Source organism: Exophiala aquamarina, assembly GCF_000709125.1.
Source record: "Exophiala aquamarina CBS 119918 chromosome Unknown aczIA-supercont1.4, whole genome shotgun sequence".
Taxonomy (NCBI): Eukaryota; Fungi; Ascomycota; class Eurotiomycetes; order Chaetothyriales; family Herpotrichiellaceae; genus Exophiala; species Exophiala aquamarina.
This window is the reverse complement of record NW_013550584.1, coordinates 2345788-2359711: the sequence shown is the minus strand read 5'-3', so window position 1 is coordinate 2359711 and position 13924 is coordinate 2345788. Positions and strand designations below refer to the sequence as shown.

General features: G+C 51.4%; 5 protein-coding genes across 5 annotated transcripts; 3 read left to right on the top strand and 2 right to left on the bottom strand.

Moving 5' to 3' along the window:
- Positions 1-529: 529 nt before the first annotated feature.
- Positions 530-1397, bottom strand: A1O9_05948 (uncharacterized protein; the record flags this gene model as incomplete). The annotated part of the gene is made up of 2 exons (XM_013405161.1): positions 530-1117; positions 1164-1397. The coding sequence occupies 2 exons, from the start codon at positions 1395-1397 to the stop codon at positions 530-532; spliced, it is 822 nt and encodes a 273-aa protein (XP_013260615.1).
- Positions 1398-4929: 3532 nt separating this feature from the next.
- Positions 4930-6042, bottom strand: A1O9_05947 (uncharacterized protein; the record flags this gene model as incomplete). Its single annotated transcript, XM_013405160.1, has 1 exon — positions 4930-6042. The coding sequence occupies one exon, from the start codon at positions 6040-6042 to the stop codon at positions 4930-4932; it is 1113 nt and encodes a 370-aa protein (XP_013260614.1).
- A 1271-nt stretch (positions 6043-7313) lies between these two features.
- On the top strand, positions 7314-8336 carry A1O9_05946 (uncharacterized protein; the record flags this gene model as incomplete). Its single annotated transcript, XM_013405159.1, has 1 exon — positions 7314-8336. One exon carries the CDS (start codon positions 7314-7316, stop codon positions 8334-8336), a length of 1023 nt encoding a protein of 340 aa, XP_013260613.1.
- A 611-nt stretch (positions 8337-8947) lies between these two features.
- Positions 8948-9409, top strand: A1O9_05945 (uncharacterized protein; the record flags this gene model as incomplete). Its single annotated transcript, XM_013405158.1, has 2 exons — positions 8948-9218; positions 9258-9409. The coding sequence occupies 2 exons, from the start codon at positions 8948-8950 to the stop codon at positions 9407-9409; spliced, it is 423 nt and encodes a 140-aa protein (XP_013260612.1).
- Positions 9410-10355: 946 nt separating this feature from the next.
- On the top strand, positions 10356-12489 carry A1O9_05944 (uncharacterized protein; the record flags this gene model as incomplete). The annotated part of the gene is made up of 3 exons (XM_013405157.1): positions 10356-11450; positions 11500-12381; positions 12442-12489. 3 exons carry the CDS (start codon positions 10356-10358, stop codon positions 12487-12489), a joined length of 2025 nt encoding a protein of 674 aa, XP_013260611.1.
- Between the last annotated feature and the right edge of the window lie 1435 nt (positions 12490-13924).

Sequence of the window (13924 nt, the reverse complement as noted above, 5' to 3'; positions counted from 1 at the left end):
AAGCAAAGGGTAGGATCGTAAATGCCGTGTGGTGTTAAGATGGCTTAGACACTTTTCATAAGACTGGAGTTTCGAGGAATATGTGTAATTGCAGAGCTCGGGCCGAGATTACGTTTATGAAATGGTCATCCTCAATGCCTCCATATGCGGGCTCGAGTCGGTCGGTAAGAGGACGTGAAAGTCTAACCATATGGTCATTGTTCATCATCACATTAGCTTCTGTTATTCGCCTTTGTTACACATGCCTCATAAGCCACTGGCAAGCCATTAAGGGTAGGTTGGAATTGTCTGGCACATGACAGCATGATTCTCTTCATATCTCACAGCCTTTCCCTTCTTTCCGACATGCCGCTGATAATATTTTCCAGGCCATTCACAAGGGGAAGAATAAATATGCGCAAACGAATATGGGGTATCTCCTCGCAATTGAAACTTTCATCAAGTCCTTGGGTAACGCTCCAGGTTTGGTTTCGATCGATGCTGATAAGAAATGAGGTGTAGTTCCTGATCATTTAATATGACATCCACATCATAGAGGGTCAGCTGCTTGTTCGAGTTCGTCAATCACGACAATGTCTGGCAGTGGCGCGTACTGAAGCCCGGTCGCTTTTTCCACCTTCGTACGCTCGATTAGAGCTTGAGTTCTCCATCTTGCTTCCAGCCTGGCTCTCTTCTGCCCTAGAATCAATGTCACACTTGATTGTTGGTTGGAAAACTCCTTCTCCACGGCATCGAGTTCTTTTTGCAGTTCCAGCTCCAACTGGTTGATTTCAAGTTCTTTTTTATTCATGAGATTCTCCACGGCCTTCTTCTGCTTGCCTCGAAGAACGTTGATCTTGGACATATGGAGGGTGTCCATGGCATCACGTTCGCGATATTGTTGAGCGAGACTGTGGTAGTCTTTGTCGGTGACCTTGCGTTCTGGTAATGAAGAGTCGCTTGATGGCCTGCCTGACACCGCGTCAATAGGCGTGGGAGGGGGCGTGGGGTTTCTGCAATAGGCCTCCATGTGCCGCAGTCGTACCATGACGGCGCGCTTTTCCATGTCGTGCTCCTTTTGGATTTTCAATTCTTCCTCGAGTTGACGGGCTTCAAGTTCTTCTACCGCCCTCTCTTTCTGCATTGTGTTAGATAGTCTGAAGGAGACAATCTCGTGGACTCACCTTGTCAAATCGCTCTGCGATCAGCCTGTCCCAGTCTGTGCGCGTACGCGCTTTGGCTCGGTCACATTGCTCTCTTAGGTCAGAGATGAGCGCAGCCTGGTATCGAAGAAACCGAGCCTTCTGGTCAAGCTGTGCCGTTTGCAGATTGAGCATCTCTTTACACTCCAAACTTCTTTTCATAGCTTCTGGGTCGGGTAAGTGTTGATGTTCATAGCTTGACTTGGCGCAAGACATGGGTTGTGAGCATGAGCTCTTGCTCGATTTGAGTGACAATGGGCTTTTCAAGTCACTCTTGATGGACAGGTCGCCGCTGGCATTAGTACCGGTGTCGCTGCTAATGCTTGAGAGAGTGGAAGAAGAGGTGAGGGCTGCGGATCTGCGCTTTCGGAAGCCTGCCATTCTCCGAAAACCCCTGCGAAAAGGTGAAGTAGGCTTTTTGGAAACATCGGTGGGTGTCGACAGGGAATCCGAGTCAGTAAGGATTTGCTCCGACGTAGGAGATGGGTGGATTGTATGACGATAGTCACTGGATGCACAGGAAGTAGGTGGGGTAGAATATGACTGAATGGAACCCTGATTGATGGAATTGGAGCGAATGGTGACTGTAGATGTGGGAGAGGTGATACCGTCGACATCTACGGCAGGCCGCACAGGCAGCAAGCCGAGACGCCGGGCCTCAAGTGCTACACAATCATCTAGGTCGTCCTCCGTTGTGGGAGGAAGGAGCTGCAGGATAGAAGCATTGTAAAAGTCGATGTCGACCAAGTTGAGGTGTGATTTCCAGGTAGGGTCCTCCAGACGCAACGGCTTTCGCTGAGAGTTGGTGATTGAGGGTGAGGAGGCCGAGGTGAAGGGCCAGGCCTGTGCAGTTGCTGTCATGGTGATCGCAAAGGGTGGTTGATGTCTTTGCCAGATGATTGCACGCAGCTACCTAGCCATGGTGTCACACCGAGACGTCCTCTAGATTTCACCTCAAGAGTTCGAGGAGGAGGGCGAGGGCCTGTGAGTGTAACCACAAGGCGACAGGATGCAGCAGGTGTTGCGACAATGCTGATGGCTAAGTGGAAGATCAGAGAGGCAGGCCGGTGGGGCTGATGAAGCGGTCACCAGTCATGGCTAGAACCAGCTGTCAGCGAGAGCCAATACCACCAAATTTAGGCCTTACAATTGAAATGTCTGATTGCAGCGAGTGTGAGACCAGCGAGCAAGAGAGTGGCTTTCGAAGAGGTCGACCTCAACAACGTTGGAGGTGAAGAGGTGACAATGCGAAGAAGCACGAGGAGGTTCGAAGATGTTCTCAGAAGGCAGGCGGTCGGTTGGCAGCGGTACAGTGTCGTAGGTGGAGGTGTGTTTTGCAAGGATCCCCAACTAACGGCGGAGCCGGGACAGGGGAGGCAAGGTAGACCGTGAGGAGCCACAACGGCGGCGGCGCCAACTTTTGGGGCGGTTGTGGGGTCTGGTGCTTGACTTCAGTGGATCTCTCTTGACTAGGGAGAAGAAAGGCTCTCGAGATGGGCGATGGATGGAAAGGACACGAAGGTAGGATGTGAGGCCAGAGAAGGGCAATGCTGACAAGGACGAAGACGCACTTTCAAAGTCCGGAGGATCGAGTAGAACGACTGGGCACGAGACAGGTGCTTTAATTAGCGAGGGCAGGAATTGGGCAAGACTGCTCAACATGGGGTTGTTGAGGAGTGCATTTGCGATTCACAAAGCAGGGTGAGTGGTGTTGGTGGGAGATGGTGGTGGCTTGTCCCAACTCCCTCAGTGGCATGCCGCCAGCTAATAAGGTATCATATGCTAGTAGTCAGTCAACAGTGACAGTAACGCCTTCCTCGGTGGCAGAACTGAGCCCGACTTGGAACAAGAGGGCAAGTAGGGGGCCGCTTGGAGGCTTAGAGAGGGAGGGGCGGCCGACTGAATGTTTGACGCCGGTGAGGCGAATTGAACCGAATGGATTAGCATCTCGTCAGAATCAAGCAACGACAACTCACGGGTTCGATCAGACGCGGAAGGAGCCATGTCAAATCGCCAAAGTCGACCAGCCGTGGCTTCCTTCATTGGTTGCTGCCCCGTCCAATGAAGGCGCCTGCACCCCGGAGCGCCTTCCTTTCTCCTCACCCGCCCACGCTCGGTTTCCAATTCTGTGCGATCTTCTCTTCCTTCGGTCGGAAACCACAGCACGGCTGCTTTGGGAAGTACGGAGTATTAGCTAGTCGCCTAGTCGCCTAGTCGCCTAGCCGCTGAGTAGCCGAGTAGCCGAGTAGCCGAGTAGTTGACTGCACGTTTTCAAGGTTCCGATGTGGCGCTGGTGGGCCGTGTGTATCACCCCTTCCTGTGCTCCCGGGGGGACTTGGGCCCTCGGCCCTGGCTTTAGGCGGGGCGAGGCCACCTGTGCTGCGACATCTCTCTAACTAGACCTCTTATGCCAACTTGGCCACTACTTCTCAGGAGACTAAAAACAGCGTCATTCAACTCCTACCACAGCCGTATCCTGCACATATATATATGATGAGATCGAGCATTTACGCAGTACATCCAGGTTGCCAGCGATCTGGAGTGTGTGGCTTGAGATTCCAATGAGATCAGATGTACGATGGCGATGGCGATGGCGTCTACTGTAGTTCTAAGGCGAATGGTGGGCGGGACGAAGCGAGGTCGTCGCACTGGCACGGCGGCAATCACAGCGCCCTTTAGCGCTCTTTCGGGCCCTGGTCTTGGAGCCGAGGGCTGCTTGGGGGCTTGCCACTGCTTAGGTGCCGGGTGGGTGCTAAGCTGTTGGCTAAGTCGCCCCAGAAGGATAAGGAGTCATCCAATTGGCAGCCCCAGGACCATCACCGCCTTGCATCTCGTAACCGCGACTTTGGAAGACACTAGCAGCTGTCAACAATGACAACTTGATATCCATCAAAGATGGCCTCTCTGTTGATTCAGATCATCTCCAGCAATCCGTAGTTTGCGCCAAAAACGTCAGAATGGGCTTGTTTGCCAATTCCAATTCTCACCTACACACCGCTTGCACTGCTTCCAGCTGTCTATCTCATTCACCTCCGTTCACACCCTTTGATCACAAAGGCTTTGCTCGCAAACCCACACCCTTGGGCCCATTATCCCAAGCCTAAGCCAGTAGCCTCCGTGGTGGGTTTCTCGCCTTGCCCCAAGCGTGACGCCCTCCCAAGCCACCAGCCCACCACCTCATCGGCCCAACCGAAAAGGTGAATGTTTCGGGTATGATTGATGCGCATCCTTCCATGCCCAAGTGGCTCCAGAGCGCTGTTCATCCACAAACGGGAGCATCCTCAGCCACGGACCAGGTGAGGAGGAATCTGCACTTCTGTCTACATCTTCATCCGTTGTCACGTCCCCACTACTCTTTAGCGTATACCTCATCAAGTTCTTCCGTTCTATGCCTTCCAATGAATGCTAATAAGGATACTAAGGTATTGTTAACACGCATGTCAGGACCCACAGGTGCAGGATTGAGGGTAAAGAAGATGTTATTTTAATTCGTGTTGGTGTTTACCCCGGGCAGTTGAAAGGACGACATCATCCCCTCTTCGTACCCACGCATGTTACGGACTGAGTCCTGTAGTAATAGATTTCTATTCAGTGTGCCCCGTGAGAGAGTGTGTTGTTATTGGCTCCACCTCCCCAAGACTGATTGCTTTCCGACGCAATCATTTTCCTGCCTTTCTTTCCAGGAATCCAACCCGGTCGATCTGTCATGCTCCATATCTTGGGCACGAACGCATATATGAATTGTCCGCTATGACTGTTGTTCGATCATCTTGGTGTGCATACTTGCTAAGTCGGGGATGATCAAGCTCTCAATCTCCATTCCCTCAGTCACCGTTCCCCCTTCGAGATCAACCGGCTCGCTCTCGTGTTTGCGCTCTGCCAAGCCAATCATTTTCTCAATACCAGAAAAACTCTTGGATCTCCGAGATTTGGGCACACGCACCCAGTGCTCCCCCCCGCCAGGGCTGATAAAGACAACTTCCCACTTGCGTGTCGTGAGGAGATTGCCAATCACCAGATCATGATGGTACCGGTCCAGGGCTTGCTCGGCTTTGGCCACCAGGAGATCCGGATCCGTTTCAAGCTTGAAGCTGACGATCATGCTACCCTTGGGTGCCCACGACACCACCAATGTGTTGAGGAACTTTGGGACCGGGTCAAGGTTGATAACCAATTGTCGGCTCGCCCCTGAGCCTTGCCCTCCCACCTGGTTGTCGCGTGACTGGATCTTGTGCTCGTCCATCCGTTCGCGAGGAATGAAAAAGTCCGACACAGCTGCTGCCAGATAGAACATTGCGCGGCTGCCCACAGGTTGCATTAGTGTTGCGAGGGCCCGAAGCTCAAACAGATAATCGGTGACTGTGATGAAAGGGAGGAGGAGGAGGAGTCGATTCCGCTTGGCAAAGTGGTATTCCTCCAGCACTCGCCGCATCTTCTCTTGGTACTCTTTTCGCACGACAACACCTCCATTGTCATCTTCTGACTCATCCATGAAATCGAGGAAACAGTTCGTACTGTGGCTGTAGTGCCTAGAATAAGGCAGCAGGCTGAACTGCCTGTGGAGGAAGATAACTGCATAGCCTTGCTTCAAGAAGTATTCCGCCGACGTTGCTCCACGAGTGCCCGCCGAAAAGTTGTCAATGAACCGGACAGTTTGGTTTTCAAGTGGAACAGTAGTCCCACCTGAAGTCACCAGCACGATCCGGCGCTCCGGCGAAGTCTCTGTGTGATATTGAATGAACTCGCGCGCAAGCGACTGGTGGCTGTTCAGAGCCTTCGGCGCAGGATTTTTCTGAAAGTACTCGACCGCAGGGTCCACAGCGGACTCCTCAGGGGGCTCACCCGTCTTATGGGGGGACATGATGGCTGTTGTCTGTCGGAGATCTAGCGCGTGATGCCACCAGCGCAGATATCACAATCGAATGCTTCGGACGCCAAGCACAATGTCAAAATATTGTTGTGATGGTACTGTAAGTCGCAACGACTAAATTGATTGCACACAAAATCCTTGTGTCGTGTGATCAGTGCCTCAAGATAACAACAGGCTAGAGGAGGAACGGTGAGTCTTCTTGTTGACCGAGAAATGATCGCTTTGATGATGAAAAGTGCAGCGCACAGTCCATCATATCTCTAACGGACCGAGAATTACATGTTTTGGGCCAGCTTTGAATCGTTGTGAGCATCTGACATACATCAGGGTACAGACAGTTCCATAGTATCAACGACGGAAATGAAGTTAGAGCCGCGGCCACGACCTGCTCATCTCATAGTATGGATCTCTTCTTCCATATCAACGCGCGGCACGGGGAAACTCGCTTGAGCCGAGGTTGATGCGGGAGAGAATCGGGGTGACATCATAAGGTGAGAAGATTGGGGACAGATCACGTGACTGCGACCATCCTGAGTCATGTGATTTTACCACCTCCGCGCAAGGCAAGGCGTCTTGCAAGGCTGACTTTCCTGTGCCGATAACCCGTAGCCTCAAACGTTGCGCAGACAAAGACGGTGTGATCTCGTATTCGGATTTGCACCTACCAAGCGCACTGAGGACCATGTCACTGAATCACGGTTCTCTGGCCAACACACCAGCTTTGCATCTTCTTCTCCGCTGCGACTAATCTGGGTCATTGTGCGAATCCTGCCCACTAAGAAGTGATGACCATCCTGTAAGGCATCCACAAGGCTGTCTCAGGCTCCGTTGTTTCAAAGATCCAGAACTACCGCCGATGCTCGTGTTACCCGCCTACTGGCACTGCGCTGGAAGTCCCTCATCGTCTAAATTAATGGCGGCAGCCTTTCCTCGATGGTATTGATTCCCCTATTCTGATCCTCAGATGGATCCTGTAACCTTTTGACCACTCAATTCGTATCCTTGTCCACCCGATACGTCGCTCCTATCGCTAGGCGTTTCTGTGGGCTCTCCTGAATCGAATTTCAATTGACATCGCGCCGCTTCTGTGAAGTTGCAACAATATCGAATGCTTCTACCTACTGGATATGATCTGAGCCGTTGATCGAGCTGGCTAACTGTTCCAAGGAACTATATAGATACCCGAGTCATTCTGGATTAAAGGTTGAATAACACACACTTTCACCATCTTCCACACGATCAAAGACCAAGTGAACTTCAAGATGACGATCCAACCCGTGTCCGGGTCATATTACATCTATGCACCCACAAAGGGCGTCTCCATTGTCTTCGCTGTCTTGTTTGCCATCTCTGGGGGCCTACACATCTGGCAAAATAACCTCAAATACAAATCTTGGCGCATCGGAATGTTGCTGCCATGGGCCGCCCTACTCTTTGTCGTCGGATTTTCCATGCGCGAATATGGAGCCTATCACTATGACAATATGGCTCTGTTCATCACTAGTACGGTCCTCCTCTTCGTCGCACCCCCTGTCTACCAAGGTGCCAACTATTTTATCTTCGGACGAATCCTCTACTACTTGCCTTATCACTCTATTATCCACCCAGGTCGAGTGTGGACAACATTTATTGCACTGGATACCATCGATGGGATTCTTGCAGGCAACGGAGCTGCATATGCTGCCAATCCAGAGAACAGTCCAGGACAAATACAGACCGGCGTGATCTTGGTCAAGGTTTCACTGTTTCTTCTCTTGGCTATGTTCCTTGCCTTTGTTTACCTGATCATTCTCTTTCATCGGCGGTGTCGAGCCGCAGGTGTCTTGAATTACAAAGCGAAGGTCATTATCTATGAGCTCTACCTATCCAGCTTCCTGATCCTCACTCGCAACGTTTTCCGCACGGCTGCGTTCTTCTACTCTTGGGACTCGGTCGCTAACGGCAAAGAGTGGCCTTTCTGGGTCTTCGAGGCCGTCCCCATGCTGCTCAACACTTTCCTCCTGAATATCTATCCTCCAGCCAAGTATCTGCCAAGGAGTTATAAGACTTACCTTGCCATGGATGGGAAGACGGAGATTGAAGGACCCGGAATGGTCGACAAGAGACCCTTCTTTCATTCGCTGTTGGACCCCTTTGATATCGGGGGTTTAATTTCTGGAAAAGACAATAAGAATAAATTCTGGGAGAAGGATGGCATTGGTGGCCCCCGGGAAGGAGAGGGAGGAGGCGCCATCGAGCGCCACGTCACCTCATCCGTCGAAGGGGAAAGTCTGAGCAAAAGGTGAAGTTGTACTGTTAGGCTTGCAAAGTCGAATGCGAGGATGTTCGGAATCCAGGAAATTGGAAACTTGGGCTGATTGCGATCCTTTGGAAACAGAATGCGTTTAGATCTTATCTTGTTGCTATATGAAGAGGGTGGGCTTTGTTAATGCAACGTCAATGAAGTACCGGTGTAGATTGCATGAAACATCAAGCCCTTGTTCAGCCTTGCTGCCCTGAGCGTACCTAATCCTTAGGTTGTATTATTGCCCACTGGCAGCAACATAAAGCTTGGTAAAGCTTACAATTCTGCGGTGGAGTATAGTGCTTGGAGTGCAAGGGATCAGTTACTTGTTCTGCCGAAATTTTGCCGTTGTGTCGTCATTAGGATTAAAAAGTCTACCAACGTCGCAACACCTTGGAAGCCGTGTAGATCATCCAGTTAGGCTTGTTCTCCCGCAAGAGCACAGACGCGTCATATCTGTCGTCATAATGTTGAGGACGATTTGTGAAATAGGATGTCATCGCTAGATGTCTCCTTACTCTCTACGATGTCTTCCAGACTTTCAGCCATCTGATCAGTCCGTTGAAATCGTATTCTACTAACACCAATATCATTGCGCGCACAGCTGCGAAAATGGCAGACCAAACACAAAAGCAAACACATGGCGCTCTTGGTGACGTCAAGTCCGCACTCCAAGGCATCAAGGGTGCTGGGGATACTATCCGGGGTACCTTCAATGAATCCGTCGACACCGCTTTCCATGAAAGAGAGGGGGAGGCCAAGAACAAAGCAATAAAAGAGAAAGGCGTGGCCGCGATGGAACAGACAGACGCCCACTTCAACAAGCATAAAGGCGTTGGATCGACAACAGCCACAACTCACCCGTCGAGTGGAACCACAACCAGTGCACCTATTGATCAACACCACGCGCCCACAACACCAGGAGTGACAGGAGGCCTCGCGCGCAATACTCAGCTCCCTGATGGCACATCAACAGGTGCAGGTGCACATTCAGGAAGCGTTGGAAACATGGAAAGTCACATGCCTCAGAATGGACTGGGCGGAGAACCCGCGGGATCCACAGGAAGATTCTGAAGGAGAAGACAAAGACGATCCGCTTCTCTGTTGACAACGACCATTACTTGGAGTTATGCGATGCCTGATGCCTGATACCCATATCCTGTTGTCCAGCTTTGACTTTACTTCAATAAGGACATGTTTGCTACTGCGCAGTTGGTGCAGCTATGGTCGTGGAAATGGTGCTCAGAGACTCATACCATATATCAGGCGGGCTCCTCTGCCTTAACATCCCTCATCGCTCCTGCCCGCTGCACTCTACTTTACCTCACTCCTTCTCTTCATCAGCTGCCAGTGCACTAACCTTTTCTCTTGGCTTGGCGTGTCACGACCCTAACTTGCGCCTATATTGGGCACGTGTTTTGGACTTCCCTCCCTTCCCAGGTCTTCATCATTCCATCTTGCCTTCTTGATGCCGTTGTGATGAACACAAGGTCTTCCAATAAGCCTGGACCTGATCCTATCCAGTTAACTCTGGCAGAATTCAGGGATTCATTGTTACTACGTGCAACCACTCCGTCGGGTTCAGCAGCGATGACCAACAATCCTGCTATCCCCACCACGTCGAGAACCCGCAACCCTTTGATTTCCCCTGCCCAGCAAGTAGGTTCTGCTCTACACGGATCAAGAACCATGGGCCAAGTACAAAGTACTCCACCTCGCTCAGGTCTACCAGATTCTGGAGCCACTACTCTCAGTCAACAGCCAGCGGTTCAATCTGGACCCAGAGTATATTATACACACACGCTCCATCCCTTGAGTGGTCTGGCTAACTCGGAGACAGGTTCCCGCAGAACCCTCTTCGGGCCTCTCTGCTCTTATCAAGGAAGAACCCTCACATGACTCAGGCCCTGGTTTTGAATCATTCCCTTCCCGCCCAGCAGCATCTCTCCCACTAGAAAATCTTCCCACATTTCAGTGGGCGGCCTCCCCACCCTTGGTCGCACCACAACCTTCAATGCTTATGGCGACCCCTCCAACTGAGGAGACAGATTCCAAGACCCAGGAGTTCCTTCAGCTCCTTCATGGTTCTTCAAGAGAGGGTCATGAAGGCTTCAATTCCGCCACCAGTTTGGGGAATGATGGAAAGCTACAGGAAGTCAAGACTACCCCGTTGTTTTCCAACCAGGTCCGTCTTGCTCTGACTCCAGAGAAGATGATGCTCTTGGGATCTCTGGATCAAGTTGCATTCCCTCAGTACGGTCTGCTTGGTGTCCGCCAGCAGTCGTACGGAGCAGACCAACTTGATGCAAGATTTCTGCCAGTGGAGCATAATCTTATCATGGCAAACATGAATGCGCCATGGTCAGCCTTCATTTGCGGTTCCCAAGGCGGTGGTAAGAGTCATACCTTGTCTTGCTTGTTGGAGAACTCGCTGCTACCCTCTTCCCTGGCGAATGTGAATCCAAAACCGCTCGCTGGCCTTGTCTTCCATTTTGATCATTTCACAAGCGCAGAGACTACGCAGCTGTGTGAAGCTGCATACCTCTGCTCATCTGGAGTTCCTGTGCGAGTTCTCGTATCTCCTTCGAATTATGCTGTAATGCATACACTTTACAGCAACTTGCCGGGGTTGCCAAGCGGAAGTCCCAAGCCTCAGGTTGTGCCATTGTACCTCAAAGAAGAACAGTTGAATGTTAGTCGTATGATGACCCTCATGGCGATGAACGACAACGAACATCCACCCTTGTACATGGAAGTCCTTCGCAAAATCCTACGCGACATGGCTATGGAGGGCAGCGGTCGTCGCGGAGTGAACTATCGTGACTTCACCTCTCGCATGGGCCGACAAGGATTCTCAGGCCAGCAAAATGGTCCTTTGAATCTTAGATTGCAGCTTCTGGAGTCATTCCTCGCTGACGAAGTGCAAGATAGGGAGTCTTCGACTCTATTGGATGACATTTTCAAGTCCTCTCAAGGGACGCTGACCATTGTTGATCTCAGTTGCCCCTTTGTGAATGAGAACGATGCTTGTGCTTTGTTCGCAATATGCCTGTCCATCTTCATGGAGCATCGCGCCGACTGTGGAAGAATTGTCGCCATCGATGAAGCCCACAAGGTGAGACTTGAGACCTGTTTTGTTATCTGCTGACGATTAATATACCCAGTTTCTTACCAAAACAGGCGAAGCTCAGAGACTGACAGAACAGCTCATCTCTCTGATCCGTCAACAGCGTCATCTGGCCACCCGTGTTGTTATTGCCACACAGGAGCCTACCCTATCTTCTAAGCTAATTGACCTTTGCAATGTCTGCATTGTCCACAGATTCAATTCTCCTGCCTGGTTCCAGATCCTGGAAAAGCATCTCGCTGGCGCTAGTAATATGCGCGATGATAAGGATGCTGACACTTCGCGACTTTTCGAAATGATTGTTGCCCTTCGTACCGGGGAGGCGTTTGTGTTTTGTCCAACAGCATTGCTTGATCTCCACAATGGCAAATTGTTCCAGTTAGAAACTGGCTTCATCAGAGTCAAGATTCGCGCTCGCTGTTCTACTGATGGCGGTAGAAGTGTCATGGCCGAAGATAGGCATTCGGTTGGCAGCGTTGACTATCGACCAGTCTCGACCATTATTCGTCCTTACAGAAGCTCTCGCACTGCTACCACAGCTCGTCGTGAGAGACGTCGGTCTGCGAGTCCGGTCAGAGCCCCCACCGCCCCTCGCCCCATGCAACGGGTGAATGTCGTTCAGACAGTGCCACCTTCAAAGCAGTCACGTGCTTCAGATGCGACCTTGCCAGTGGCCGTACCCACCACCACTGAGCCTGCTGGAAGCTCTACAACTCACCTGCCGCAACCTCAGGTCGACCAGGCGAGAGCTCTTGAATTTGTGCGAAGAACGGCCTCTCAGTGGTTGCGGAGCTCCCCACATACTTTCACGCATGATCGAGTGAGGATGAGAGTGATTGGAGATCTGAGTTTGCCGCCTGCTTTTTTCGACGGACCTTACTGGCTCAACCTTAGCAGGGAGGCGATTCGGACAGAAGTAGTAAGTTGTCCACCTTGAAAGAAAGGCCTGGAGATTGAGCACTAACGGAACGAACTACAGGCCAAGTTCCGCAAAACCAATGCCACTCGATTGCCGGGATACAATTAAATCTTTGAGATTGTTGGTCAAAGGGGAAGGAGCCACACTGTGTGTGATAGTGATATGGACGGTCACGAGCTACTGAGTGTGTATGCGCGGTCGTTTGCTCAGGGTAATTTGTTGATCAAGGAGACATCCATTTGGCCACCAATACCAGTGGGGATGTTCACGTTGATCCCCAACGCTTGAATTGTGCAGCAACAGAGAAAAAATCACCGAATATGCCGCCACGGTCAATACCGAGCTTAAAGGAGCCGTTGAGAAGGTTCGGGCTAGGCAATGACATAAGTAAAGCTATCCCCAAATTGATTGATTTCGCGCACTTGAACAAACGTATGGAAGCTCCCAGAGGCAACATAAACTGTGACTACTGAAATATATCTTCAGCATGACGGCACCATATGCAGCAAACGAAAAAAATAGAGGTATGCTAAACCCACTGGCTACTGCATTCAGCCAGTTCGTCGCCTTTTCCTCACTCTATGCATACGAGGGAATTGTCCTCGGGGGGTTCACATTCCATCCCTTCAGTCATGTCTTATGCTGACGACGTGGGTCATGGGCGTTGAGGTGCAGTGCTTGATTCTGCAAGATCTCTTTCGTCGGGTGCCTGCCTGGCTGGTACATCGTCCATCTACTTGATGAGACGCCAGGGGGGTTCGCCAGTGCAATCTTATGGGCCTGCTGAAGGAGATCATGCCCATATCTCCTGTGAAACCGGCCTGGATTCGTTGAGGCGCGGGCGCTTTTATGACTGAGAACGCTGGTGGTGAATGAAAGATCAACAACGACGCCCAGAAACAGCTATACCGAGCACTCGACATGAGCCCAACGCTGCTGAGGCCGGCCGGCCCTTCGTTTGCTGTTTTTCGCGCGGCGCGAGCCGCCAGAGCTGCCCTCAACACTGCCAAGAACGCCGGTCATGAATTGCAGCACTTTGCTGGAGAACACGTCCAATGAAAACGCTCGCTGTGGTCGTCTCTCGGGGAAGACCTCCAGAATGACATTACTGTTCGTCTCGGCAACCGACGTGTCGATTCTCAGAGTCGGGCGGATTGATACCGGCGACGACGACGGTGATTCAACGTTTCCGCACATTTTCTCCATGTCCGTGAGCATGATGGAGTCTCGGAGCGTGTGCTCCTCGAATACTGCAGCGCTGATCTTGGCGCAAGTGATGATACCGTAGAATCCGAGAGAGATCGCGATTAGTCGGAGAGCAACGCTGAGCATCTTTCTTATATCACTCAGAGGCGGAAGTGGTGGTGGTGGTGGCGGCGGCGGTCTGGCTTAAAAGAGGCGTTCTCGTGGTGTTCAACCTTCAATATGTGTGAGTTCGACTTATTGCATAGACTTTTTCGTAGTCTGAGGTGGGTGAGGTGAAAAATTCTCCAATCTAGTCCTTGAGAGGACAGACGCGAACTCGGACGCACGAGCAGTATTG